This window comes from Crocuta crocuta, unplaced genomic scaffold (genome assembly GCF_008692635.1).
Source record: "Crocuta crocuta isolate KB4526 unplaced genomic scaffold, BGI_CrCroc_1.0 scaffold586, whole genome shotgun sequence".
NCBI lineage: Eukaryota > Metazoa > Chordata > Mammalia > Carnivora > Hyaenidae > Crocuta > Crocuta crocuta.
The window spans coordinates 488,120-513,953 of NW_027532407.1; the positions used below are offsets into that span (position 1 = coordinate 488,120).

A 25,834-nucleotide genomic window follows, 5' to 3' on the forward strand; every position below is an offset into this window, starting at 1 on the left:
TGCTTGTTTTTTTTTTTTTTTTTTTTTTTTTTTTAATCTCTATATCAATGAAATCTTCAGGGCAGCAGTTTCCGTGGCTCCTCCTGTCTGGCTTTGCAGCGTTATAAGGAGCATGGAGTGGATTTCCTCTCTGAGGCAGCCAATTTCCTAAGCAATTAAATGCTGTTTATATTCCAAACTCTGTGCTAGGGTTGAAATTGTCAAGCTTGATATTACCTGACTGTTGCCTGAGATGTATCCGCAGCTAGTTCATTCTACTGTAACTGCCATCTATTAAAATTTCCAATCTGTTCTCTCAAGGGATCACACAGTACTTGGCAAAGGTGCAGCTTCGAAATTCTGCAAATTATACTCATCTATATAAATATATATTTTTGAAATGGCAAAGCTTGCAAATTACTTCACCACATTGACATCCCAATCTGTGATCTCTAGCAGGAAAGGCGATGCCACGTTCCTCTTACACGTACGACACTTCTTCTGTGCTGGTTTCTTAAAAAGAATGCGAGGATGCCAAACTTGTGTGAAATTCCTCCTAGAGGTCACAGAAGCAAGTGCTAGTTTTTGTCATGTCTAGGTGTAGCTCATATGCTGATAACACACAATGTACAGGATATTAAAGAAAAAAATGATTTGTTCCAAGATCCCCATTCCTGCCTGAGGATGTTGCTCCTTCTCCTTCTGGTCACTCCTTATGATCTGTAGCCTGAATGGAAAAAGGGAGATGATGCCTGTATTTGCATTGTGCATGCCTTTTCTTAAAGGGACAATGATCTGTGTATTTGGGTCTGTAGGACACACCCTTTCAGAGCAGCAGAACGCACATGATTGGCAAAAGGCACCAGGTAGTTACAGTGGGGCATATCAGTAACCACTGCACTGATTAGAGGTTCCCAAGGCTGAACCAGGAGACAAGGGCTAGAAGCAGAAGTCCTTTCTCAGGGAATTCTTGGGGCACCTGGGTGGCTTAGCCAGTCTTGATTTGAGCTCAGGTCATGATCTCACAGTTCGTGAGTTCGAGCCCCACATCAGGCTCTGCGCTGACAGTGCCTGCTTGGGATTCTCTTGCTCTCTCTCTCTCTCTCTGCTCCTCCCCCAGTCACTGTCTCTATTTTTCTCAAAATAAATAAATAAACTTTGGAATAAATAAAAGAATTCTCTTTTAAAGATATAGAACCTCCTATCTTCCTAAGGTTTAGAGCAGCTTTCATACATTTCATTTCGTGAAAACACCCAAGCCACTTTACACACTCCCAGCAATATACTAGCTATGCTCTAAAACACTCCAAGGATCAATCACATCTCTCTTCTCATAAGAAATCTTTAATGGCTTCTCTGCTGCCTAAGGAATAAAACCCAATCCAGTGGCCGCCTTCAGGGCTCTGCCTGCTGGCCCCCCCCCACTGCTCTTCCAGCTTCACCCCACTCTATAAACTTCCACACGGCTCCCGTGTACACTGGAGCAGGCGACCCGCCTTTCTCCTCCTGGGCCAAATTCCTCTCTGCTTCCCTGGGGCTCCAGCCTCTGACCAGAATGTAGTTAAGCCCTTCTTCTCCTGGGGACGGGGGCACCTTGTTTCTTCTGCACAGTTCTCCTCTGTGACGATTTTCTTGATATACCTTCATCAACACTTGTCCCTGTGCTCCCAAAGCACGTTGCTCATATGTTGGTTGACAATCACGCCATTGGCTTTTGTACTTCAGTTAATTGTTTACTCGAGACACCGACATGTGGATGGCGATTGCAACCCGTGTTCTTTGGTTAAAACCTGTCACGCCCAATGGCCTGAGGAAGGTCTGACCATCACCTGTCTATAAAATACAGATGCCGCTCAGATTACACAACTCTGATGGCTGATGGAAGGGAATTCACACATGCACGTGGTTCTGACTTAAAATTCCGGCCCCTCCCCCATCATCTGTAGTTCCCTGGGGCAGGTACTAAAGCCCTCATATGTCCTTACTCTGCCCACAGCATCAAACACGTGAGAGGAGCACAGCAATCGTTAAAGAAATGACATGCACTCGTCCCTCCCCCCCCACCCCCCAATTATTCCATAGGTGTTAGCAGGGTCCCTTCAACTCCATCTCTGAAGCCAGGGATCCTCTTCTGCATCTCACTTCTACCCTCCACAGACCCCAGTGCGGTTTCCGGTATGTGCGAAGGGGGCTTTGTCCAGGTAGGCGTCAACTCTAGGAGCCCGAGGCACACCAGGACCTGCCCGTCCACGGGAAGGGGACGCTAGCCTCGCTCAGTCATCACAGGTGGGAAGGCAGGAGCCAGCTCTGGGGCTTCTGCATGCCACTCTTCTCCCCTCCATCCGCGACTTGTGCGGAGTGACAGTACGCACACCTGCACGGGGGACACAGGCGGGAGCCCGCAGGGCTCTGTCCCAGGCTTCCAGGTGACCTCGCCTGCAGAAAATCAGCAGGTGAAACGGGCAGGGACATCGGGGGTGCTTGGGGATTGCAGGGCTTGTGTGTCAGCGGGCAGGGGCGACTGGCGGGCAGGCACGCGACGGCGGCCGCCTACCTTTCAGCTTGTCGGCCAGCAGCGCGGCCTCGTGCTCNCTGCTTGCACTCCCACTCGTAGAAGTCGTCCCGGGCCTGGGCGAAGTCCACGTGCAGGCGGCCCGAGTCCTTCTTGTCCGTGCTGGACCCTAACCGCATCCGGTAGCCTGAAAGCAACGGAAAGGCCCGTCACAAGGTCACCACCACGAGGAGCTTCACCGCGGCCCTCAGCAAGGGCGCAGTGTGGGAGCTCTAGTCTATCTCTGGGCCCGTAGCAAGGGCGCTCTTCCCATAGCAGGTGGGAAGCAGTTAACCCCTCTCCCCAGTGATCAGGAAGGACGGTCAAGTTCAGCCTATCAGGGATTTGGGGGACAGCCCCCCCAGGTGTCTCAGAGGGTCACCTACCCGTCTTTCAAGCCAATGTTACTAACAGGGTGACCTCAAGAACCAGGGCAACTTATAGTAACTCCTTCTTCCCTCTGGCTTCCAGGGAGCTCCGAAACAAATTTGGCATGTAGCATTTTCCCTCCCCGCGCTACGTTTTTATGGCTTCGGTTTTATATTTTCAATTTACTGTAACTCCGTTGCATAAGTGTTCTTAAATTCTTTTTAGAAAAGGGTGGGGCAGGAGTAAATAAAGAATATCTGTGATATTTAAAAAGATCTACAAAGTAAATTCTGCAGCACCTCACTCACATGTTATTGCTTCATCCGTCTAGAAAATGCTGCTCAATTCTCTCTCAGCAGCTGCAAAAGCCACAATTACCAAGGCAATTTTGCAGTGCTGTTTTATTTCCACTTATCCTCTGGGGCACGCGGGAGCATATTTTACCTTCAATCAAGAGGCCTCGCTGCTGCCTTCCTTACAGCCCTGCAGTACCTCATCTGGCATGCAGCACCGCACAAATTGTCCACGCAATCTTTGAAGGCCACGGGAGCCCGTGCAAGCACGCAGAGCTAGACCAAAAACACGGGCCTGGAAATCTTTGGGGGATTTACTGTGAGCTACCCAACTTACAAAGATGATGTGCAGAAACTTGATCTGAGAAATCAACACAAACAGAACTGAAACCAGACAGCTAGCCTAACTTCAAATGAAGGAAGACTTGGCTTTGAGGCTGCTCTTCAGTTTGGGGTACTCGGATTTTAAAAACATAAATTCAGGTCCCAGCATGATCACAGCTGTCGGGGCTGCCAGAGGAGACAGCAAAATGAGCACTTTTGCCATGTAGGGGCTTTGCAAATGAGATACCACTGTGAAATGCCAGGCTGCCCTACGCTCATGTTCAAGATCTCTGTGGTAGATTTCAATGGATTATCTTGGCATTTGGGTTGGAGCTCAGCCGAAAATCCTTGTAGAGGCTGGAGAAGTTACAAACACAAAACAGATCTCACATCTGATTTCTGTTATGCCCTTCTGACTCCTAGGTGTAAACGGTGTTCTCTAAAAATGGGAAGACCCAATACCTATCAAAAATGCAAACATCCCATCACACATGAGCGCAATTCATGCTAAAGCAGGGTGCGTCTTGGTTCTGGGCCATAGGAACTTAACAGGTCAGCAGGCCACGGTGATATATACGTGACAGCTAAGCGGGCAGCGCCTGCTGAGACCAGCTAGCAGTCCCCGCTGGCCAAGTCACTTTCTCCTGCTCATGGCCAAAGCATCGCTTTTCAGATATTTCTGCTCCAAAAAGTACCCTCTCTTTTGCCAAAACATCATCGTTAAGGCCTTAAAAGAGATCCTGATGAGGCTGAGCCTAAAATTAGCTCGGCCTTCAAATGTGAACACGGTCCTAAAATTAGGCCTTCCAGCTGGGCACGGGCTTGCGGGAGCTCGCGCCCAGGAGGGGCAGCCTTCCTCCCCCAGCCTTTCAGATCCTCCCTGGGCTGATGTGCAATCTTCCCAGGGCGGTGGAGGCCCGTGTGGCCCCAGGCAGGGAAGCAGCAGGTGAGGCCTTAGCTGTGGGCTCTTCCTGTCGCAAAGGGGGCAGACCAAGGAGATATGCGGCGCCCGGCTAAGCAGCAGGACCACGGTCCAAGTTGGGCAAAGCCTAGCATCAAGGAATAAATAGAGAAATTCCTTTCGCATGCCCACATTTGGGCCTGTTCATCTTCGGCAGTGTCTCAAGGCATTTCTGACTGGGTCTAGACATTGTGTTATGTTGGTGTTGAAAAGCACCTTTGATCTACTCTAACCCTCTCATTTAATCAGGTGGGGTGAAGTAATACTTTTATTGATAGAGCTGTGATCAGACCCCAACTTTCCCAGGCAGGGGCCGTGAGAAATAAGAATAAGTGCTTCTTTATCATCTTCAGGATGTTCGTGTTAAGAACAACCATCTCTGCAGTGGTTCCTGTTTGTCGGCACCCTGCTGAACACTTCATATCCATTATTTTGATTCATTCCTCATAATGATCCTATGAGGATCTGCTGCTGCCTCGATTTTGCAGATGAGAAAATGGAGGCCAGGAAGAGGTTACGTAGCCCGAGCATGTGAGACCCACGGCCAGGCACGCGTGACAGAATCCCCGCCCGTGTAACAGATTACTCGGATGCTACGGCCCAAGAAGATATGCGAAGCAAAACACATAGCTGTTTGTGTGCTGTAAAATATTGTTTTCTATGTTTCATCTTCCGTCTCTATTTTAGAATGCTTTCAGATTCCCCCCCCCCCCCGCCCACACACACACTTTGTTAGGTTTCATTGGAGTACAGGTTTTCAAGTTCTCCACATCTCTACCTTGGCTCTACTCAGGAAAGTCACAGCAGCATTGGAATAACCCCGAGGCGCCTGGGGTTTGTGAGAGTATTCCGTGGTGAAGGGAGCTGCCTGCGAGAATTGAGTAAGCCTGACAGGAGAGGTTCAGATTTTTTCACCCCATTCTTTTCTCACCTTCCCTCATTAGCTTTGCCTCAGGAACAGGGAGGTGGTGTGCAGAGTGGCAGATGAGAAACATGCAGACGGAGAGTGTGAGGGAACGGCAAGGAGCTGAATCTAAGCACGCACTTTTCTAAAGCCACATACCAGTATCAGATCCATAGTTCTTAGATTTGGAAAAGCCTTGGATGACAGACTCCGTATACTGGCTCCAAAAGCCACAGAGTGATAGGCCGCACAGGGTCTAATTTCAACATCTGTAAAAATCTCCCCTATGAACTGGGACCGAAGAAGCAAGTGTCACGGGGCAGCCTTTACCAATCTAAATGCCCTGGCAACTGGGCAATGATATTGGGCCTTCCCCTAAAGTCGCAATGACATCAGGCTACTTCCTGCGAGGAACTGATCTTGACTTGGTACCCTGGGGTCTAGAAAGTGAACCACTTCTGGAAAACTGAAATTATGCTGAGAGCATACTTTATTCCTCCAGGGAATTATATCCAATAATAATAATGGTCCTCAGTATTCATAATATTGCTTTTCATCTAATAAGCACTTGAGAACATTAATTAGAACCTCGATGGAATTCCTAAAGACTGGTGTTGGGCAAACCTTCGTGCAGCGAGCAAGGCTCACAGACTTAGTGTACCCCTTCTGGCAGCCAAGGGAAAAGGCAGAGGTCCTCTTTTTCCAGCCCCTAACTGTGAGGACTTTATTGTACATTGAAGCAAAAGGGAATAAGCTCATATTAACATCACAAAACATAACAAAATGCCGAGAAAACCCCTGATGTAATGCAAAGTACCAGAAAGGTAAATGGCTTTATCAACCATGAATTCCTCTGCAAAGCGAATGTGACAAAAATTCTTCTTGCTTTTCCGAATCGCTGTAATGTCACCGCACTGCTCAAAGACTTCTTTAATAATTTCCTCAGTAGCATTTTCGGGTAATCCTCCGACAAACACGGTCTTACACCCAGGAGGTCGTTCTCTTGTGGAAGGAGGTGGAAGATCTATTAATCACGACAAAACAGAAGGGTTTGCCTTTTATTTCTTTGCCCTCTTCCTGGTTCACCTGGTGGAAGTGAAACTTGAAGAGTAAGTGTCGAGTTTGAGTAACAACAGATTTCTACACCCACCAAAGGATGGGAGGTGGTTTTGTTTTTACCTCCTCTCCTCACCTCCCCCTCCAACCTTTACTTTCTGTGTTCCTTTCTACATAGAGGGGCTATGCTTGACCGTGAGCAAAGATAACACAAGCGTTAGCATAATTTCATTTCTCTTTCATAATACAGAAGCCCAGAAAACACGGGGAGAAAACCTCACAAAGGACAAAGCATGATGAAATGACAACATGATGGAAAACTTGGGCTTGTTATCGGCTTTGTCTCGTTGCGGGCATAACGGATCAGCAAGGCAGGATGCTGGGAACCCAACCCGCAAGCAGTACTTGCTGGGCTGGGAAACACCAAACGCCTGGCCTGAAAACAACACTTTTTTTTTAATTCACATTTAAATGAGCAAATGATTACATTGGGGGGAGGCTGTAGGAAAAGATAAAACGCATACTGTCACAACATTTTACCTAGTTTATATGTAGATTACTAAAGCAATCTCCTGAAAAGTCCACTTCAAAAAGGCAACACTGATTAATATGAATTAAGAAAAATTCTAGCTACTTAAGCCCATAAACTTGGTATCTGAGCCTAAATTAAAAAAAAAAAATCTGGCTCATTTATTCATCAAATGTATGTTTCCTTCAAGCAAATGCAATTTGGCCCAGAAACTCTGAGATGCAGGCTTCCCCCCAAAATTGCTAACTGCCAAATTAATTCAATTTTCCATCTAGCAAAGCACATTTCAGAGTTTTTCTCCTACATTTGTGAAGATGGATGGGAATGCTCACATATTTCACACTACGTTTTGCAGCAAATGCTAGATGTCACTGCATGCAAAAAGATTCTTAATGCGGGATACATTTCCCCAAATCACACATCCTGCCTTCAGGTGTCAATTCGGCTCCTGATACGACGACACATGGACACATCCCTGTACATTTGTGCTAATCTAGAGACAAAGGCTGCATGGAGAATGGGTCTCCACTTTGTGCATCCGTGTGGAAGGATTCTGAGTCACATCTTAAAGTGAACACAATGCTACATTAAAATAGAAGAGAAAAGAAAGGAAAGACATTTAGATTGTTGAGCGGGTATCTTGAACAGTTAACACTTACTTGGATTTTGAGGGAAAAGAGTACAGCTTTTGCAGTGGATTATTTCTTTGACGACGGCCACTTCTGTTGGTGGTGGCGGTGGTACCAGCCCCAGGCCTGGTATCATTGGGTTAATGGGGGTGATCCCAGTCATCATGTTGAGGCCTGGGTCAAAACCCGGTACACAGATGGAGTCTGTAAGGTACACAAGATAACATTGACTGGAGGATCTTAAATCAATTTTCATTGTTGTGTTTGCTGTTTTCTTACAAAGATTCATCGAATTTATGCTTTCTTTCTTTCTTTCTTTTCTTTCTTTCTTTCTTTCTTTCTTTCTTTCTTTCTTTCTTTCTTTCTTTCTTTTCTTTCTTTTTTTTTTTTTAGGAATTCCTCCCGAAGATGTAGCATTATAGAAAGCTATTCCAGGAGGGTAAAGAGAAAATAAAAGATGAACTTAAAGCTAAGTGCAAAGAAAATTATATTACTTAAAATATTAACACGGCGGAACAGGACATAGCATATTAAAGTGGAAAACCATGCACCGTGAAGCTTGCTATTATTGTGAGTGTGGTTTTCTGTTTCTTAACATCAGTGTATTGTTTACACTGCCTTATGATCCAGAATGCAGGAAGAATACCATTTAACATTGAAGTGCCCTGTGAATCTAATTGTCAATCTGGTTTTATCAAAAGAGCCTTCTTACCCGAGTGACCTAGATTTAGAAAAGTTCAATTTATATGTGCATACTTTATAATGATAAATTCAGGTCCAACCTAACCTATTTCCCCCAGGAAATAAAAAACAACGAGTGATTATAATTACTATGGCTGGGTTAGATACACGCGGGCACAAAATTAGCTGTACGTTTCTGGATTCTATTGGCTAATCATACTTTCTTCCTCTAATTCAATCAACAAATAATTGACCAACCTTTCTGAAATCTTTACGCGCTGTATAAAAACAACAAATTTATGCTCTGTATAAAAAAAAATGAAAGGGGGCAAAAGGAATGGGTTTTCCAATACAAGCAATGAGTTTTTTTCCGTTTGCTGTTGTTGTTGTTTGCTTTGTTTTGTTTTTTAGTGTGGTAATGAAACAAGTAACTGCAAAGGTGATATACAGGGATTTTCTTTTCCTAAACAAGTAAGATTTATTTACAAGCAGGGACTGTTAGAGTAATGTACTGAGTGTCTGAAAGTGACTGCAAGGGGGTCCCTCTCCTGAGAGGTTTCCTGTTTGCAGAAAGCAGACAGTCTCACTGGTAGTGTGGTGACATTCCTGGTAGACACACAGGCGCGCAGATCACCAAGAATAGTCATAGTGACCCTCTGCAACTCCTCAGCAGTGAAACTCTCTTTTCTTACTCTCCTGTCTTTTCTCCCTCGTCATCCTAGATCATTCCCATTCCTCCCTCCTGGACCCTCTGATCATAGAAAGCCCCTGCCCTAGCGGCGTGGCCTCCGTGTGCTTACCTGTGCTGAAAGGTCCCAGAAGCCCACAGGCGCATGAGGTGACAGCCACACCCTCTGTTTACCATGACACTCCAGTGCATACCAAGCACCAGCAAAAGGTTTATTATAGAAAATAATAATAAGGAAGAAGGTTTATTATAGCTTTCCTCCAGCTACCTTGGATACTTCTGCTCTCCTTCTGGGTTGAACAGAATAAGCAGAGTGATTGTGATCTATAACCCCAGGAGGGCTGCTGTCCCATTTATTAGATCCATCTAACTTGACAGTGTACTAGCATGACTTCAACAAAATGAGGGATTTCTTTTTTCAGTTTTGCTTTTGTTTAAAAAAAAATCCTAAATCTAAAGCATTCCTGTTCAAAGGAATCATCTTGACATTCTAGGTACTTCTTCTGTAATTATGGTTCTTAGGTTCTTCATCTGTAACATGGGATTGTTTGGCCAAAAAAATCTCTTGGACGACTAGTAGGGATTCTCTGTTGACATTGCTCAAAACAAGTGATAGACAAAAGACATAAAAGCTTGAAAGTGACAGAGACAAGACTCACACTTTGGCCAGTCATTTAAAATCCTCATAAAGTTTCCCAGGTCTTTTTCTCATTTTACAGATAAAGAAATTGAGGCTTAACGCAGTTAAGTGAAATCCCCAACATCACAAACCAAACAAAAAGCAGAGTCGGCATGAGGGCCCCTCGGTCTCTTGACTATTTCAAAGTTTCCATTCAAAGGAACCGACTTGATCATTCACCAGATCCAGGGTACTACTGAACATTTACTCCGCTCTTCAAAAAAGTCAAGATGTATCCTTCTGATCCAAATGCTTTGGTGTCTCATCTTACCTGTCTCAGCTTAAGAAATCTGCTTGCAAGGACTTCAGTGGTGATGGCCACTGAAACAACAGATTGGCTTTCAAGGTGAATGTTTTAGAAATCAAAATATTGGCAGGCATATACTTTCATTTAATCTCATTTGGTACGTAAGGTTCGTCTGTTTCATTCCTGGCCTGGCCCTCTCCGTTGTTTGCCAACACAGGGTGATTTAAGGCTGAAACAGCTCAGGACAGTAAACTCTGTGAATTATAATAACCAGATGTTTCTCACAAATGAAATGAGAAGTCCAGCGCTTGTGTTCTATTTTAGTCGTAACGGACTTCTGTTTCCTTTTGGACGGCCAAACAAATAAATGGGGACAAAAGACACCACTCTTGAACAACATAGTTTAATATAGAGCAAGAGTTACTTTGCTTTTTCTGAGACACCAATATGAAGAGACTCTGAGGTTTAATGAAATCTGCATGGTGAGTACAGTAGCTTGAAAAGAGCTTAGAAAGGAATTAACACTTAAATTATGTTGGGCCTCAAAGGATCTGAGATTCGGTATTTGAGAGGAGGAAGTAGGGAAGAATTAGACCGCGCCCCCCCCCCTTTTTTTTTAAATAAGAACCCATTACTTTTTAACAATATATGAACAGATGGAAATTGTTTTCTCAAATAGCGCGGGAACCTATTTTGTACTAACTCATTGAAGGAAATGCACAGTTTTGGGGAGTCTGAGACAGACAGACGCACAAGAAGACAAAGGTGCAGAGAGAATTCAAGCTCTAAGAGTCAGCTCCTTGTCTTGCTTAGAAAAGGTGCCCCTCTGAACTTCAGAGATAATGAGTTATAATTCCACTCACGGAAAAGAGGAAGAAGGCTTAAATTGCAGCAAGAAAGAATCCAATTAAGTACTGGGTAGGACTTTCTTTCAGAAATCGTACTCAAACAAGAGGAAGGGTTATTTATTTCCAAGACGGCAGCGCTGCCCCGATTCTCCTTGGATCGAAGACAAGCAAGCACAGAGGTGCCAAGGCCACAGCCAAGCAAGTGTTTCTTTCTTCCCGATTGGACAACACCAGAAACGAAAGTCCCGCTTACCGATTCACACACAGTCCGGTGAGTGTTTCATCAACGAGACAAGCATTTTTCAGGGGGCGGGTTAGGGTCTCCTATTCAGACACCGCAGTTTCTTTCTTTCATTCATTCATTTTGCATTTGCTGGGCATGTACTACTGCCACGGCCTGGCGTCGGGAACTGTAATATGTTCCCCACTTGGGGGAAATCACAGTGTTAAAGGCGGACATGAAAAATGGGCATTAAACTTAAAGGAAGAGTTGAGAAATGTAAACTGAGGCTCAGAGGGCGGCACAAGAAGGGATCTGCTGGGGAGAGCCTGATAGGCCTGGGGAATTCCAAACAACTGTCCGTGCTATAGCATGGTGAGCGTGTGACAGTGTGACCACGGTGTCCTGAGGCCGCAGGAGTCAGATTAGATGAGAAGGCATCTTGCTGTCAAGCTAGTGCATTCTGGCTTTATTCTCACTGGGACCGGCAGGCACCGAAGGTCAGAGGTGCACTTTCCAGGCAGAGGCCCCCTGCCTCTCTCCTTCTCAGTCTGTCTGCTGCCCCTAGCAGTGGCTGGCCCCCTTTCCCATCAATGCCTCACTGAGGTCTAATTATTTGAAATGAGAACTAGACCCTCCCGGAAAGAAAGGCAATAGAGGCCTGTCTCCGTCAAGCCCAGACCTAACTAGGTCAGGTGTGGGTGTGGATGCTGGGCTGAACTGAGGCTCAGGGGACACAGGTGCACTGTCAACACCGGAGATAAGTGTGGCCCAGAAGGCAGGGCACAGCATTCTAAGAGAATAATAAGAAAAAAGAGGCAGGAATCAGGCTAAAGGTTCGCATTAGGTCTAGTCCTGGACAGAGATCATGAGCAGCAGACGAAACGCAAGATAAGGCAGCCAAGCTTTGCCCAGGGACTCCGCTGGCAGGTCACAGGGCCTGAGGCGCCCCGATCCAGGTTCTGACTCAGTCTGGGTAGAACTGAGGTGTGGCAACAATGTGACGGGGTCAGAGGCGGAGAGAAACTGACAGTCAGGGAGGTTACCTGAGCTGGGTCTCAGGCTACAGAAGCAGGATGGGATCCAGACACCAGAACCGAGGCCTAGGGTTTGTGGAGGGAGACAGACACCCCGGTCATCAGTCCTGAGCCTGGGCCACAGCCCGACCAGTGTCCAGGGCGGCTGGACGCTGAGTCTTAGAACGCAGGGCCCCAAGGGCCCCTTTCCTCATATCTGAGTCCCAGACGGGACCTCAAGTCCAGGGAGATACCAAGCTTGTAGGGGCCAGAACAGACAGAGGGGCTGGAGGGGCTCTGACAAACAGGCGGAAACTCCTCTCCTTTCTCCAGAGGAAACATTGTCTCAAAATATGATCTGTTATTACTTGACAGAGAAGCTACGTGATACGTGAGGACATTCTGTTTATTGGCCATTGAGGATACATGATGGACACTTTCTCACGATGATTTCCCATTGCAAGTGACAGGACCTACTCTTCTACATCATCACTTAAATTCAGACTATTAGAGGAATGTTTTCTTTTCTTTTTTTTAAATGTTTATTGATTTTGGGGGGGGGGGGGGGCAGAGAGAGAGGGAGACACAAAATCCGAAGCAGGCTCCAGGCCCTGAGCTGTCAGCACAGAGCCTGACACAGGGCTTGAACTCATGAACCATGAGATCCTGACCTGAACTGATGTCAGATGCTTAACTGACTGAGCCAGCCAAGGGCTCTGGGAATGCTTTTCTCATTCTATGCCCTCTTTTTCTTTTTTCTTTTTTTAATATTTTTTAAAAAAATTTATTTCTAGGAGAGAGAGAGACAGCATGAGCAGGGGAGGGTCAGAGAGAGAGGGAGACACAGACTCTAAAATAGGCTCCAGGCTCTGAGCTGGCAGTCAGCACAGAGCCCGACGCGGGGCTCGAACCCACGAACCGCGAGATCATGACCTAAGCGAAAGTCGGACGCTTAACCGACTAAGCCACCCAGGCGCCCCTGCCCTCCTTTTCTCTAATACTCCTGCAAATTCATGATCAACAAAGGAAAGCAGTTTTTAAAAAGGTAAACTCAAACTGGAAGGCTCTGGATACAGCTGAGTGTCGCTTAGGCTGACTGATCCCTTAACCTCCCTGGGCTTCAGTGTCTTCTTCAGATAAATGTGAACATGAACCAGAGATTCCACCTCCACAGAACGGGAGCACCGGAGAGGACAGTCGGTGTGAAAGCAGGGTATCAGCATGTTAGGAGCCCGTGTCTGCGATCAAATGTACCTGCGGTCAGGCCCTGGGTCTCCCATGCACTGGCTGTGTGACCTCAGGAAAAGTGAACCTTCCGAAGCCTCATTTCTAATGTCTGCAAAATGGGGATAATCATATTTAAATTTTAATACTCTTGAGAGGATTAAATGGGATTAAAAAAAACTGAAGTGTTTAACATAATGTCTGGCACATGGTAAGTATGTAACAAATGGTAGCACTTATAGGCAATGTGATAAATATGTATTTTATGTATAAGAATATTTATGTCAGCTGCTATAAACATGTTGCTAATACTGTATACACATAAAGGATCATGACGATGGTGACGAAGTATTTGTTTTGGCAAACACTGGAGCGCCTAGTAAATGCTGGATGCTCTGCTAGGTACTTCGCCTGTAAAGGTAATACAAGAGTCCTTCCTTCAGCGAAGTGACAGTCTGGTGGCAGAAACAACTAAACAGAAAATGACAATAGAGTATGACTACTGTTGTGTGACATTTAAATAGGAGGTGCTATGGAAACACAGAGAAGAGGAACACGGAAACCATACTGGGATACGGATGCCATGGTTTGAATTGTGTCCCTTTGAACAGATATGTTGAAGTCTCAACTCCCCTGGTACCTGTGAATGTAACTTTATTTAGGAATAGGGCCTTTGCAGATGTAATCAAGCTAAGATAGTGTCATTCTCGGTGAGGGTGGGCTCTATCTAATATGCCCGGTGTCCGCGTAAGGACAGTAGGGACGCAGGCACACAGAGAGGACGCCACGTGACAATGGAAGCAGGGATTCAGTTATGTGGCTGCAAGCTAAGAACTGGTAACAAAAACCAGAAACTTGGAGAAAGGCAAGAAACAGATTCTTCCCTCGTCCCTTCACAGAGAGACGACGGCTCTGGCGACACCTTGATTCCCGACTTCTTGCCTCCAGAACTGAGAGAAGGAGGTTTCTCTTTGAAGCCGTTCTGGATTGTGGCACTTTCTTCTGGCAGTTCTGGGGAACTAACACGGGGCGCAAGGTCACAGAAAGGATGCAGGAGTGGGGGACGGCTGACCCGAGTCGTAAAGGCACGACTTCTGTGGGCATGTGGGAAAGACGTTCTGCAAATATATTTATGAGCATCATAAATACAAAAGATACTTCTAAATGTTCTCTTAGAAGAAGTGTTCGCAAGCAGTCCCCTGGAGGCACAATTGCTCTTATGTTTTCCCTTTGTGAAAACAAACAAAAAAACAACCTGAAGACGGCCGTGTATTTATTAAGAACAAATCAACCCCACAGATGATAAGTCTGCATAATAGTGTACTTTATAAGATAAGTGAATGCCTACAAGCAGAATCTATGAAAGCAACACTGAAAATGCTTTTGTGATCTTTCCAAAGAGTGAGGTATGTTTTCTATTTAAACCCAAGATGTATGCCCGCAGTAGGCTCCTGGAGCCTGGCCATGCCCACGCTGTAAACAAAGACCTCGTTCCATAAATAAAACCCTCTGTCTCCTTTGACTGCAGGTATAATGCTGGCGGAGCAGAGAAATGCCGCCGTCAACGGCTATTTTAAGTACTGTTGACTTGAAGGAGGAGACTTGTGTCCATATTTGAAACTATCACACGACACCGAGCGAAGAGAGTTTCAAAATGTTCACCAGAGTTGGTGCAGGGGAGCAAGGACTGCCAAAAGAAGTCTGTCAGATCTTTCCAGCAACCTGTGCCCAGAGCCTGCACCCGGAAACCACATGTATTTGGAGTGAGCAGGAGGTAAAAGCCCATCAAAGGTTCTGTGAACTTCACTCACACTGGGGGCTGGGTGATTTGAACTTAATGCCAGTACAGAGGCCTGGCCTGTCACACTCCGAGTAAGATGTTGTGTTTTCTGCATCTGCTGAAGCCCACTCTTCAGTCACAATGGGCCTCCCAGCTGAGGCATGGAAACCACGCGGGCATATGCCGGGCAGGCGTGCAGGGCTCCACTTTGACAAGGAAGCAAAGGACGTGGGGTCTCGCCACAGTGAATTTTCAAAGCGGGATGAAACTCTGCAAGCGGATTTCCTAGTCCTACCCTCTTGATTGAATGATGAGAAAACTGAGGGTCAGAGAGGTTAAGTGACTTGCCCAAAGTGACACAGCAAGTTAAGAGACGAACTGAAATGCTGCTTTACCACCGTGCATCCGCGTTCCCCAGTGGCTGTCCACCCCGCCTGCCTCAGGATGCATTCACTGACCGGGCATTCGCTGCTCCCCAAGGCAGTGCAGTCCATTTACTAATGGTTTCACAGTCAGAAATTTATCTCCCGCATGTTGTCTCAGGACCTGATAGCCTGTAGTAAATCCACTGTCTTTATCCTGCTCTCCTGGGCTGTTGGCACAAGCCTGCTCCTCTGTCCCAGCGCTGCTGATCAGATCCACGAAGAGAGCTCACAGGAGCCCCCGCCCGGCCTCAGGGACCCTGTTCCCCTTAGTCTTTCCACAAGTGACTTCCTCTAAAACCCGCCCTTTCTGCGGTCTAGGGTGAGTCCCAGAAACAGGCGCCAGGAGAGGCCGGCCGATAGGACTGGCAGGGATTCCGACCCTTCTTAATTCTGAACTCTGTACTTGTGGCTGACTTAGTACATTATGACTAAAAAGCAACGGTCACGTTTGAATGCTTGCTTTGTGCTGGGCCTGTGCGGGAAGCTTCACGGCATCCTGTTGCACGAGTCTCTTGGGCAGCGCCACCACGGGGTCGACGTGCGTCAACTAACCTCGCTCAACTAGAACATGCCTGTTGCGTCTCTGCGGGGTGCCGTTATGCAACTTTGCAGTTGATGTTTTAAAACTAAACAAAAGAGTTTGCATTTTCCATTGGATTTTCCAAAACCTCCTTTCTTTTTATTTTAAATTTTTAAAAATGTTTCTTTATTTTTGAGAGAGACAGAGACAGAGTGCAAGCAGGGGAGGGGCAGAGAGAGTGGGAGACACAGAACCTGAAGCAGGCTCCAGGCTCTGAGCTGTCAGCACACAGCTCAACGTGTGAGGTCGTGACCTGAGCCGTGAGGTCGTGACCTGAGCCGAAGTGGGAGGCTTAACTGACTGAGCCACCCAGGAGCCCCCAAAACTCTTCCTTCTTAGGTTCTCCTCCGGTCCTGAATTTTCCCTCCTTAGCCCTCCCTCAGGATCTATACAATGCAAGACAGTTCCTTCTGAAAGTTCGAGCCCTTCTAATTTCTCCTTGCAGGTCAGATGCAGCCACAGAAGACCCGCATAGGCATCTACATAGACTCCTTTCCCCCTAACATTTACTTCTCCAAACTCTGTGTCACTGATTTCCAGTTTTGAGGGCCAATGACAAATTCTCACTGTGCATGGCATCACTCTTAATTCCTTGTGTTAAGAGCTCATGCTAAGTTATTTTCTTTGCTCTGTGGCCTGCTGGCACCCTTATGCTTCTTTTTATGTGTTAAAACACACTTTGCTTAGTGTCCAGGTCTTCCTCCTGACCCCGTCTCTACTGCATACGCCCCGACGGAGTAAGTAACTTCAGGACTTGCCTATTTCTTTTGTTTGTTTGTTTGTTTGTTTGCTTGTTTTGTGAGAGAGAGTGAGAGAGAGTGAGAGAGAGTGAGAGAGAGAGCATGTACAAGCAGGGGAGGGGCAGAGAGAGAGGGAGAGAGAGAATCTCAAGCAGGCTTCTCACTGTCAGTGCAGAGCCCAACATGGGGCTTGAACTCACAAACTGTGAGATCATGACCTGAGCTGAAATCAAGAGCCAGACACTTAACTGACTGAGCCACTCAGGCACCCCCCCCTTGCCTATTTCTTTTAATGGCAATTCCCCTTCTTCTCAGCTCCTAGCTTAAAATCTCTGTAGGCAACCCCACGTGGTCACACGCCAGAGCATTTCAGACAGACCTACCTTTGAAAGGTTTTTCCACATCATCGTTTTTTGTTCCCACTGCTATATAGGTTCCTATTAGATCTCATCCAGAGGACTGCAAAAGCCGATTTGTATGCTCAGAGGCTGTGCCTTCTGCATCTTCCTCTCTTCCCCCATGCCCTTCTCATACCCGTGAACCTGGATTAGCCAGCCATGCCCATGGGAGACCCCGGGGAGACCCCTGAGAATAGGCCGTAATTGGGGCTTCTAAATTACTTCTTTCAAACTTCTTTTCACATCCCCATCTCATTAGCTGATGATTAATTTTTTCTCTGTACGATGTTATGTGACTTTGTACAGCAGGACTGTTACATAATGATAGAGAAAAAGGACTGAATTGGCTATTGGTGTTCTCTGCTTTGAACCAACTGACAGACTTATGGCCCAGAGGCAGAATGGAGAGGTGAAATGCTACAGAGTCTTAGAAACTGTTTTTTAATATTCAGTCAAGCATGGAAGAGGTACTCTTTAATTCTTATGTATTTACCCATCTATCTATCTATCTTTTTAAGGATGGGGACCCTCTGAGTATATATTAAAAGACTAAATAATTTATGTCAACACATTTCTTTCTGGCATTCAATGCCTCTCCTTGCTCTGTTAGAGCTGTTCTTCTCTGAAGTCAGGGTAACAGCCTGGCGTCATATTGATATAGAGGCCACTGCAGTCAGTGGTTGTGACAGTGGAGGTGGTATTTCATGGCATGTAACCGTCTTCATAGGGATCTTCCCTTTGAAACCTGCATCTTTCCAAGGTAATATGCAAGGGCTAACCTTTTGATTTTATTTATCCACCTTAGTTTCAGTTTACAAAGGCATCTGGGAGATAGGTAACATCTCATAAATTTAAACAAGAACAAAGGAAAACTTATTCAATATTTAGCTTCAAAGAAAACATTCACATCATATTATTTTAAACAATTTATGTAGGTTTCAATTTAAACTTACTGCTTGAAGGGACTGAAGCAACACAGAGTTGGTGTCTTTAAATATGATCAGCATATAGCCATCGGCTGGGGGAGAAAATAGAGCCTCTTTTGAAAGCAAACACATCATGAGGGCTCCTAAAGGAAACCTTTGAGTCGTGTGTTGTTTTAAAGTCACAGACTGATCTAGGGGTGCCTGGGTGGCTTAGTCGGTTAAGCGTCCGACTTTCGCTTAGGTCATGATCTCGCGNAAGATGGAGAGAAAAGAGAAATCCAAGGGACAGACAGCAACAGAGAGAGGGACCATCTGAATCCCAAGCTCAAGGGCAGGCTCACCCTCCTGGCTGCGTCCCACCCTCTTTACACCTTGGGTCTTAATCTGCAGAAAGAGGATTAAAAATGTATTTACGTCGATAGGCTTCTTGTGACCATTAAGTGAGTTAAAATATACAAAGGGGTTAAAATGGTGCTTGGTGGAGGAAGCGTTCAATACATATTAGCTGTCATTTAAAGTATGTAATATATTTATTTAGAATATGTTAAATATATATTTATTTAAATTTAATATCTAATGATAAATATTATATTTGCATGTGTACCTGTGTGCATTGTGTGTACTGCACAGTGTACACCATACAGTACTGCCTTCGTGTCCTTCCTTTTTAAAAAAGGCATGCCTCAGTTTTCTGTTGCTTTCTAAATTAATGTTTTATTATCTATCCTAGCTTCAGGAAGTAAAACTTTAGGTGGAAATCAGGAAAACCATGGAAGAGGCAGTGCCATATTTTTTTTCCATTGGAGGAATTNAAAAACCTCCCCTCTACTCCCAAGGGCTCAAGATGTTTTTCAGTGCCTGGAAATGAGAATTTCAGAGTTCAGAGCTGTTTCCTCTCTGCTTTTTCTGCCAAGAAGATTAGCCAAATTCATCATCTGGGCTCATTCATATGTTTGGCATATCATTCCCCCTAAACTTAGTTTTTCCACTGAAATCCTATTTTATTAATGTAAATGAATATGCCTATGTTATTGAGCTTCTTTATACACACACACACACACACACACACACACACACACACACACACACAATCTTTTTAATAAATTAAAGTCAAGCAGCACCAGACTTTAAAAATAGTTTGTTATATCCGAGGCTCTGCCTGGATTTAGTTATTCACATGTTGATATGCGTTTTAATTTAGAAAGTGTTGGGGCGCCTGGGTAGCTCAGTCGGTTAAGCATCCAACATCAGCTCAAGTCATGATCTCATGGTTCATGGGTTCGAGCTCTGCATTGGGCTCTGTGCTGAAGGCTTTGAGCCTGGAGCCTGCTTCAGATTCTGTGCCTCCCTCTCTCTCTACCTCTCCCCTGCTCATGCTGTGTCTCCCTCTCTTTCATTTTTTTTTCTTTTAATATTTTTATTTATTTCTAGGAGAGAGAGAGAGAGAGACAGTGTGAGCAGGGGAGGGTCAGAGAGAGAGGGAGTCACAGACTGAAACAGGCTCCAGGCTCTGAGCTGGCAGTCAGCACAGAGCCCGATGCAGGGCTCGAACCCACGAACCGCGAGATCATGACCTAAGCGAAAGTCGGACGCTTAACCGACTAAGCCACCTAGGCGCCCCTGTCTCCCTCTCTTTCAATAAACAAACAAACAAAAACACAAACATTAAAAAAAAAGCATCCATACCAAGTCATCCTTTCTGATAGTCTGCCATTTCTTTTTTCTTTTTTTTTTAATGTTTTTTTTTTTTTTACTTATTTCTGAGAGAGAGAGACAGTGTAAGCAGGGGAGGATCAGAGAGAGGGGGAGATACAGAATCTGAAATAGGCTCCAGGCTCTGAACTGACTGTCAGCACAGAGTCCGACGTGGGGCTTGAACCCACAAACTGTGAGATCATGACCTGAGCTGAAGTCGGACACTTCACCGACTGAGCCACCCAGGTGCCCTGAATCTGCCATTTCTGACAAGCACCTTGAGTAATTTTTCAGAGAAGTAAACCAAGGTGGAATGGTCTAAGTACCAAACTGCCACTTAAAATGAATTCAGCCTGTGGGCTGAGTGTAACATATCTTGAGAAGCATTTCTCAGCGGCTTGTCTGGTAGTGTCTTCCTCTACAGCGTGGACCCCTAAATATTAAAAACTCAAGAGAACTCGTTTCTCACATGGAAAACATACCCCAAATATTTTTCCCCCTGGAGAGTTCAAGGTTAAAAGCACAGACTATTACCCAGATTTCCATTTGAAGTTAATAATTTTCTGTCTAGTTGTAAATTCAAAGAATGTGTTTGTTCTTCATTTAGGGCTCTACATCTTGTTCCCATCCCCAGAGGCACCCAGTTTTGAACTGTTACCTTTATGTAACACTATATTTCCAAAATCCTTTTTCAATCATTTAATAAGCTAGTTTTTCATTACATCTCTCCAAGGTCTTTCCCCACCCTATACACATGAATGAGGAAGCAGAAGTAAGGAGACTAAAGACGTTTGTCTGTGGCATCATGGGAATGGGAAGAGAAGCAAATTGCGGTCCAGGCCATCCTGGCCACAATGAGAGTCTAGCCGTGTGTGGTCTCCAGGCGTGCACGGCGCAGAGGGACGGAGCCAGGATGTGCCCCATCTGGGCTTCAGTCCCATCCACCGGAGGCTCTCATCTCACATGTAAGCTTAAAAACCTCCCATGCCTACCTCATTGTTATTACGGAGGCCCAATTATATGATGGGCATTTATAAACCAGCGATTCACAAACAAGGAAATCAATACACAAATGTAAATTATAGTTAAGATTTTTCCTATTGCAAAGGCCTCTGGGGCTCCACAATGGTGCTAAGTGCTTATTTTGTGCAGAAAGAGAATTCAATATATTATTCCATAGATTATTGTGCTTTAGAGTCTACACAGACATGGCAGGAGGGGGGAGAAGGGAGAGAGGGTGAAGGACATAGAGGATGGGCATGTGTGTGCATGTGGTGTGTCCTTACTCTTTGCACTGTAACCCATGGCCTTGGTAGAACTCTGCCATTCTCCATGTTAGAGGCATCCCCTAAGTTTTACAGCTGAAAACACTGAGGAGCTGAGTGGCATACCACCCTCCTGCGTCCCCCCGATGTATCTGCTCATTGCACAATATTCATCATCCTCAAGGTTGCTAAGCAATGTGCTAAATGCAGGGGGTGCAGAGGTAAGTCAGGACCCCTGGCCTAAGGTGTACAGTGTGCTGTGACACAGATATACGGGCACCGAGCCGCGTTAGAAAGTGGCAGCAAAATTAGAGAGCCGTACACAGCACCTGTGCTATCATCCTGAAAAGAGCCTGTCCACGCTCAGAATTACAAGTGGCCTTCCTCACTGCAAGCATCTATCTCGCTGAGCCACCGTGTCCTCAAACCCAAGCACAGAGCACTTTGTAAACACATACCCAAGTCAGAGAGCAGCTGTCCCTCGGGACTGGGTCCACACTTTCAAGAGCAGTCATTTTCACTGCATTTATCAAATGACGTTTTGAGGGCAGAGGACTGGCGGGTGTTTCATTTATCTTCCTTTGGCTGTATCATTATATATTTTTCTCCTCTTCTTAATACTGAGGGCATTCCGGATCAGCAGGCTTTTTCCAGGCTGAGTTTACATCAAAAGTGCCCCTGGTGTGGAGGACTGAGGTTACAAAGTATAGATTTGTCGGAGAAAGAGTACAAGGCCTCCCTAATCTATATCTGCTTGTTGTCACTGAACGTTCAGGGAATTTACATTTGCCAGAAGAGTCACAATAGAAATGTTAGCCTGGGCATTCGTACCCTTATTCAATTTTCATTATTCTTTTTTACTGTAACAATAACAGATCATCACATTTCTTTTTCCTTTCAAGTACATTTGGCAAGTCAGTCCAAAGAATTTGAAAACCTTATCACAGGTATTTAACTTCCTTCCATCACAGCGATGGGGCAGTAGCCGGCGGGACATGAATAATATCAAGCATAAAGTGTTTGGTGAACAAACAGAGCTAAGTTCAACTAAAATGAAATAGAATAAACTGGCAGGATGTATCAAGTGTATCTCAGGAGGGTTTATCCTGGGGCCTTTGCTGCTCAATGTCTTCATTCCATGTTTTGAACAAAGAACTCAATGACACGTCCATCAAATACTGTCTGTCATCAACAGGTACCTGCGCTCAGGTGTGCGGGAGGTGCTGGGGACACAAAAAGGTGGAAGACAAATGTTTGAGCTTTGTGTGCTTCCAGAAAGACAGAAGCTTTCAGAGGAAGTGAAAGTGACAAATAAAAAAATATCCTCAAGTGTTGGAAAGTACCCTAAACAGAAACGGAAAGACAGAGCGTAGGTGTGGAGTTCATGCCCCGTGGAAAGACATGTACTCACGGTGGATTGTGGATGGAAAGTTGTATGCGTAAGAGGTAAGTCCCAATCCCGGAGGAGGATGTCAGAGAAATCCAGTCCTACAATGTGTCCTTCACACTGTCCCCCCTTTGCCGCCATTTGTCAAGGGACTACGGTAGGACAGATGTGAATTGTCATCATCTTAAGAAGCAGAGGGGTATCAGACCGACTCCTGCCACACCTTTCAAACCGAATTCAGGTACCTGTCTCCCTGCACTCACCCTCTCCATGCCTTGCGCTGCCCTCTCCTGTGACTGGTACCAGCTCCCGGGGACTGACTTCATACCAGCCCAACGGGGAGGTTTCTTTCACTCCGAAGATCACTACAGCCACTTTCCCTTCCCCGGCCGCCTCATGGGTGAGTCTTTTGGATCCCCTCCCCCACAGGCAAAGCTCTGGGCTATGGTCCTTTCTTTCCCCTGCGTGAATTGCCCTCTGAGTAAAACTCTACTGTTGGTAGAGCGCTGAGGAACCCAAATGGATCACGGAGGAAGGTTTGGGAAGGGGAGGGGCTCTCATTTTAACTGAGTATTCTAGGTGCCAGGCAAGGTGCCGGGCACTTTCACGTGCTTTATCCTACCTTACCTGCACTGGAATGGTGCAGGGAAAATTAAGGAATGGAGGAATTTTAAGTGGTCAGCTAGAAATGTCAGAGTCTGAACTCAAACCCAGGTGGGTCTTACTGCAAAGGTCTTGTCTCACCAGGGCCATCAGTGACAAAACCCTGAGTTGGATGGATTGTGGATTTCACCACTACCCAGGACTGACCTTCAGCCGGAAAACACCAGTATGGACATATCATAGTTTAAGCCCAGCATCTATCTGTTCTGTTTGGTCAGTGCCCAGGACCTAGCAGTGGTTAAATATTTAGGTATCATTGTTGCCCTTATCAAAATGAAATATGTGGCAGGCAACACATGTTTGACTTCTACTTCTGGCAAGGAAAGAGTAACAGACACAGGATACACTCTCCCACCTGAAACAACTCAAAACCTAGATAAAATATGTGAAACAAGGTTTTCAGATATTGGATCTCACACAATTCAAGACAATGATTCCTGAGAGTAGAGAAACAAAGAAGGTGAGCCATGTGATTGCCCAGCCGAGAGATTGATGCCAAAATAGTGTTTTGGGTTACGGCCCAGGGAGGAGAAACCTCAAAGGTGCCTAGCAGTCTCCCTGATTAAAGATACAGTTGGTAGTTTGAGAAGGCCAAGGGCACTAGAGTTTTGCAGGGAGGAGAACTTGAGAGAACTGCACACACACACACACACACACACACACACACACACACTCACACACACACCTCAGATTAAAGCAAGCTAGTCTTGAGTCTTCAGGCAAGAACTAATCAGTGTATGTATGTGAGGCAGCAACTCAAAGCTGGGAGAAGGACCACCCAAAGGACTATGGGAATAATCCATAAAGATCACAAAAGCTTGGAAGAGTTCATTAACTAGAGTAGAAAAGCCTCATGATTCTCCAGGTATTGTGTAGAATACTCAGAATGGTACTGGCCCAGGAGTAGGACAAAGTTAGCCCTAAAAGCTGCTCTGGTCTCTCCTAACAAAACTTAAAAGCAAACCTCAAAAGGTTCAAACTGTTTCCAATAAACTTAAATGTGTCCTATAATAAACTTCGAGGACTTTTTAGGAAGGAAAAATAGCCAGCACCTAAGAAGGTGAAATTCACTATGTCTGGCAACCATGGAAAAATTACCATGTGTGCTGGGCTAACCCCTAAACCTGAGAATATGTTATTTACGTGGCTAAGGGGGAATTAAGGCTGAAGTTAGTATTAAGGCTGCTAATCAGCTGACCTTAAGATAAAGACAAAGAGACTATCCTGGATTATTCCACGGAGCCCAACAGAATCACAGAGTCCTTAAAAGGAGACGAGAGAGGCAGAAGAGAGAGTTAGAGTGATTTAATGTGAGAGCAACCGCTGGTTTTGAAGATGGAAGGAGACCACAAGTCATGGGATACAGGCAGTTTCTAAAAGTTAGAAAAGGCCAGGAAACAGGAATACAGAGCCTGGAGCTTCCAGAAAGGAATACGGCCCTCATGACACCTTGACTAAGACCAATGAGGCTTTCTAACCTACAGAGCTGTAGGCAATAAATTTGTTTGTAAGTCACTAAGTTTGAATACTACTACTACTACTACTACTGCTATACCAGGCATACAAAGAGCAGGAAAAAGTGACCCATAATAAGGAAAAAAATAAATCAACAGAAAGAAAACATAAATGACACAGATGAAAGAATTAGTGGAGAAAGATATTAAGATGCTTATAACTGTTCCATGTATTCAAGAATGTAGAAGAAAGAGTGTTAAAGACACACATGGAAGTCTCAAACGGAACATATAGAGATGAGAGCTACAATGTACGAGGTGAAAATATACTGCATAAAATTAACAGTAGATTAGACATTAAAGTGAAAAGTTAGTGACCGTGCAGACACAGCAATAGAAACTATCTAAAATACAACAGAGGTACAAGAAGTGATAAAAACAACAACAACAAGATGAACAGAGCATAAAAAAGAGCTGTAGGAAAACTATCATCAGCCTAATATGCTTGTAATTAAATTCCCTGAAACAAAGAGATGGGGTCAGAAGAATATTTGAAGAAATGATGGCTAAAGACCATCCAAATGGGATGAAATGATAAACTTACAGATGCAAGGAGCTCAAGGATATGAGGCACTACAAATACGAAGAAAAGTATACCAGGAAATAGCATAATAAGTTACTTAAAACCAGTGAGAGGGACAAATTCCTAGAAGTGTCCAGAGGAAAAAAGATGTGTTACGTGCAGAGGAAAAAAGATAACGATGAAAGCGTATTTTGTGTTGAAAACAATGCAAGCCCAAAGACCCTGGAGTGACAGTTATTAAGAACGGAACTTAAAAAATATGTCAACCTAGAGTTCCAGTGAAGATGTCCAATAGTGCAAACAACGTAAAGAATTTTTCAGACATACTGAAGAGAAATCAATCACCAGCAGATCCACACTATAAGAAATGATAAAGGCAGCACTTTAGGCAAAGAAAAATGATATGGAGTGCAAATCTCAATCTTAATCTACACAAAGGAATGAAGAACATTAGAAATGGTAAATGTGTGGTTCAACATAAAAGACTTTTCATTATTTATTTACAAGACAAATGACAGAAAAATCAAACATACTAACAATGTATTTTAACATATGTATAAAATGTATGACAGTGAATAACATAGGATGAGGAGGGGGGAAGTAAAATTATACTGTTTATGGTTTTTTTTAAAAATGTTTTATTTATTTCTAGGAGAGAGAGAGAGAGAGAGCGTGAGCTGGGGGGGGGGGGGGGGCAGAGAGGGAGAGGGGCACAGAGGGTCTGAAGCAAGCTCTGTGCT

At 45.1% G+C, this 25,834-nt stretch overlaps 1 protein-coding gene across 1 annotated transcript in view; it reads right to left on the reverse strand.

Annotated features, from left to right (window-relative positions):
• ENOX1 (ecto-NOX disulfide-thiol exchanger 1) overlaps positions 1-25,834 on the reverse strand; it is a 418,486-nt gene that overhangs the window by 146,948 nt on the left and 245,704 nt on the right. Inside the window, 4 exon segments of the mRNA XM_077778774.1 lie at positions 2,534-2,567; positions 2,569-2,678; positions 6,199-6,405; positions 7,626-7,799. Coding sequence (XP_077634900.1) covers positions 2,534-2,567; positions 2,569-2,678; positions 6,199-6,405; positions 7,626-7,799 — 525 coding nt within the window.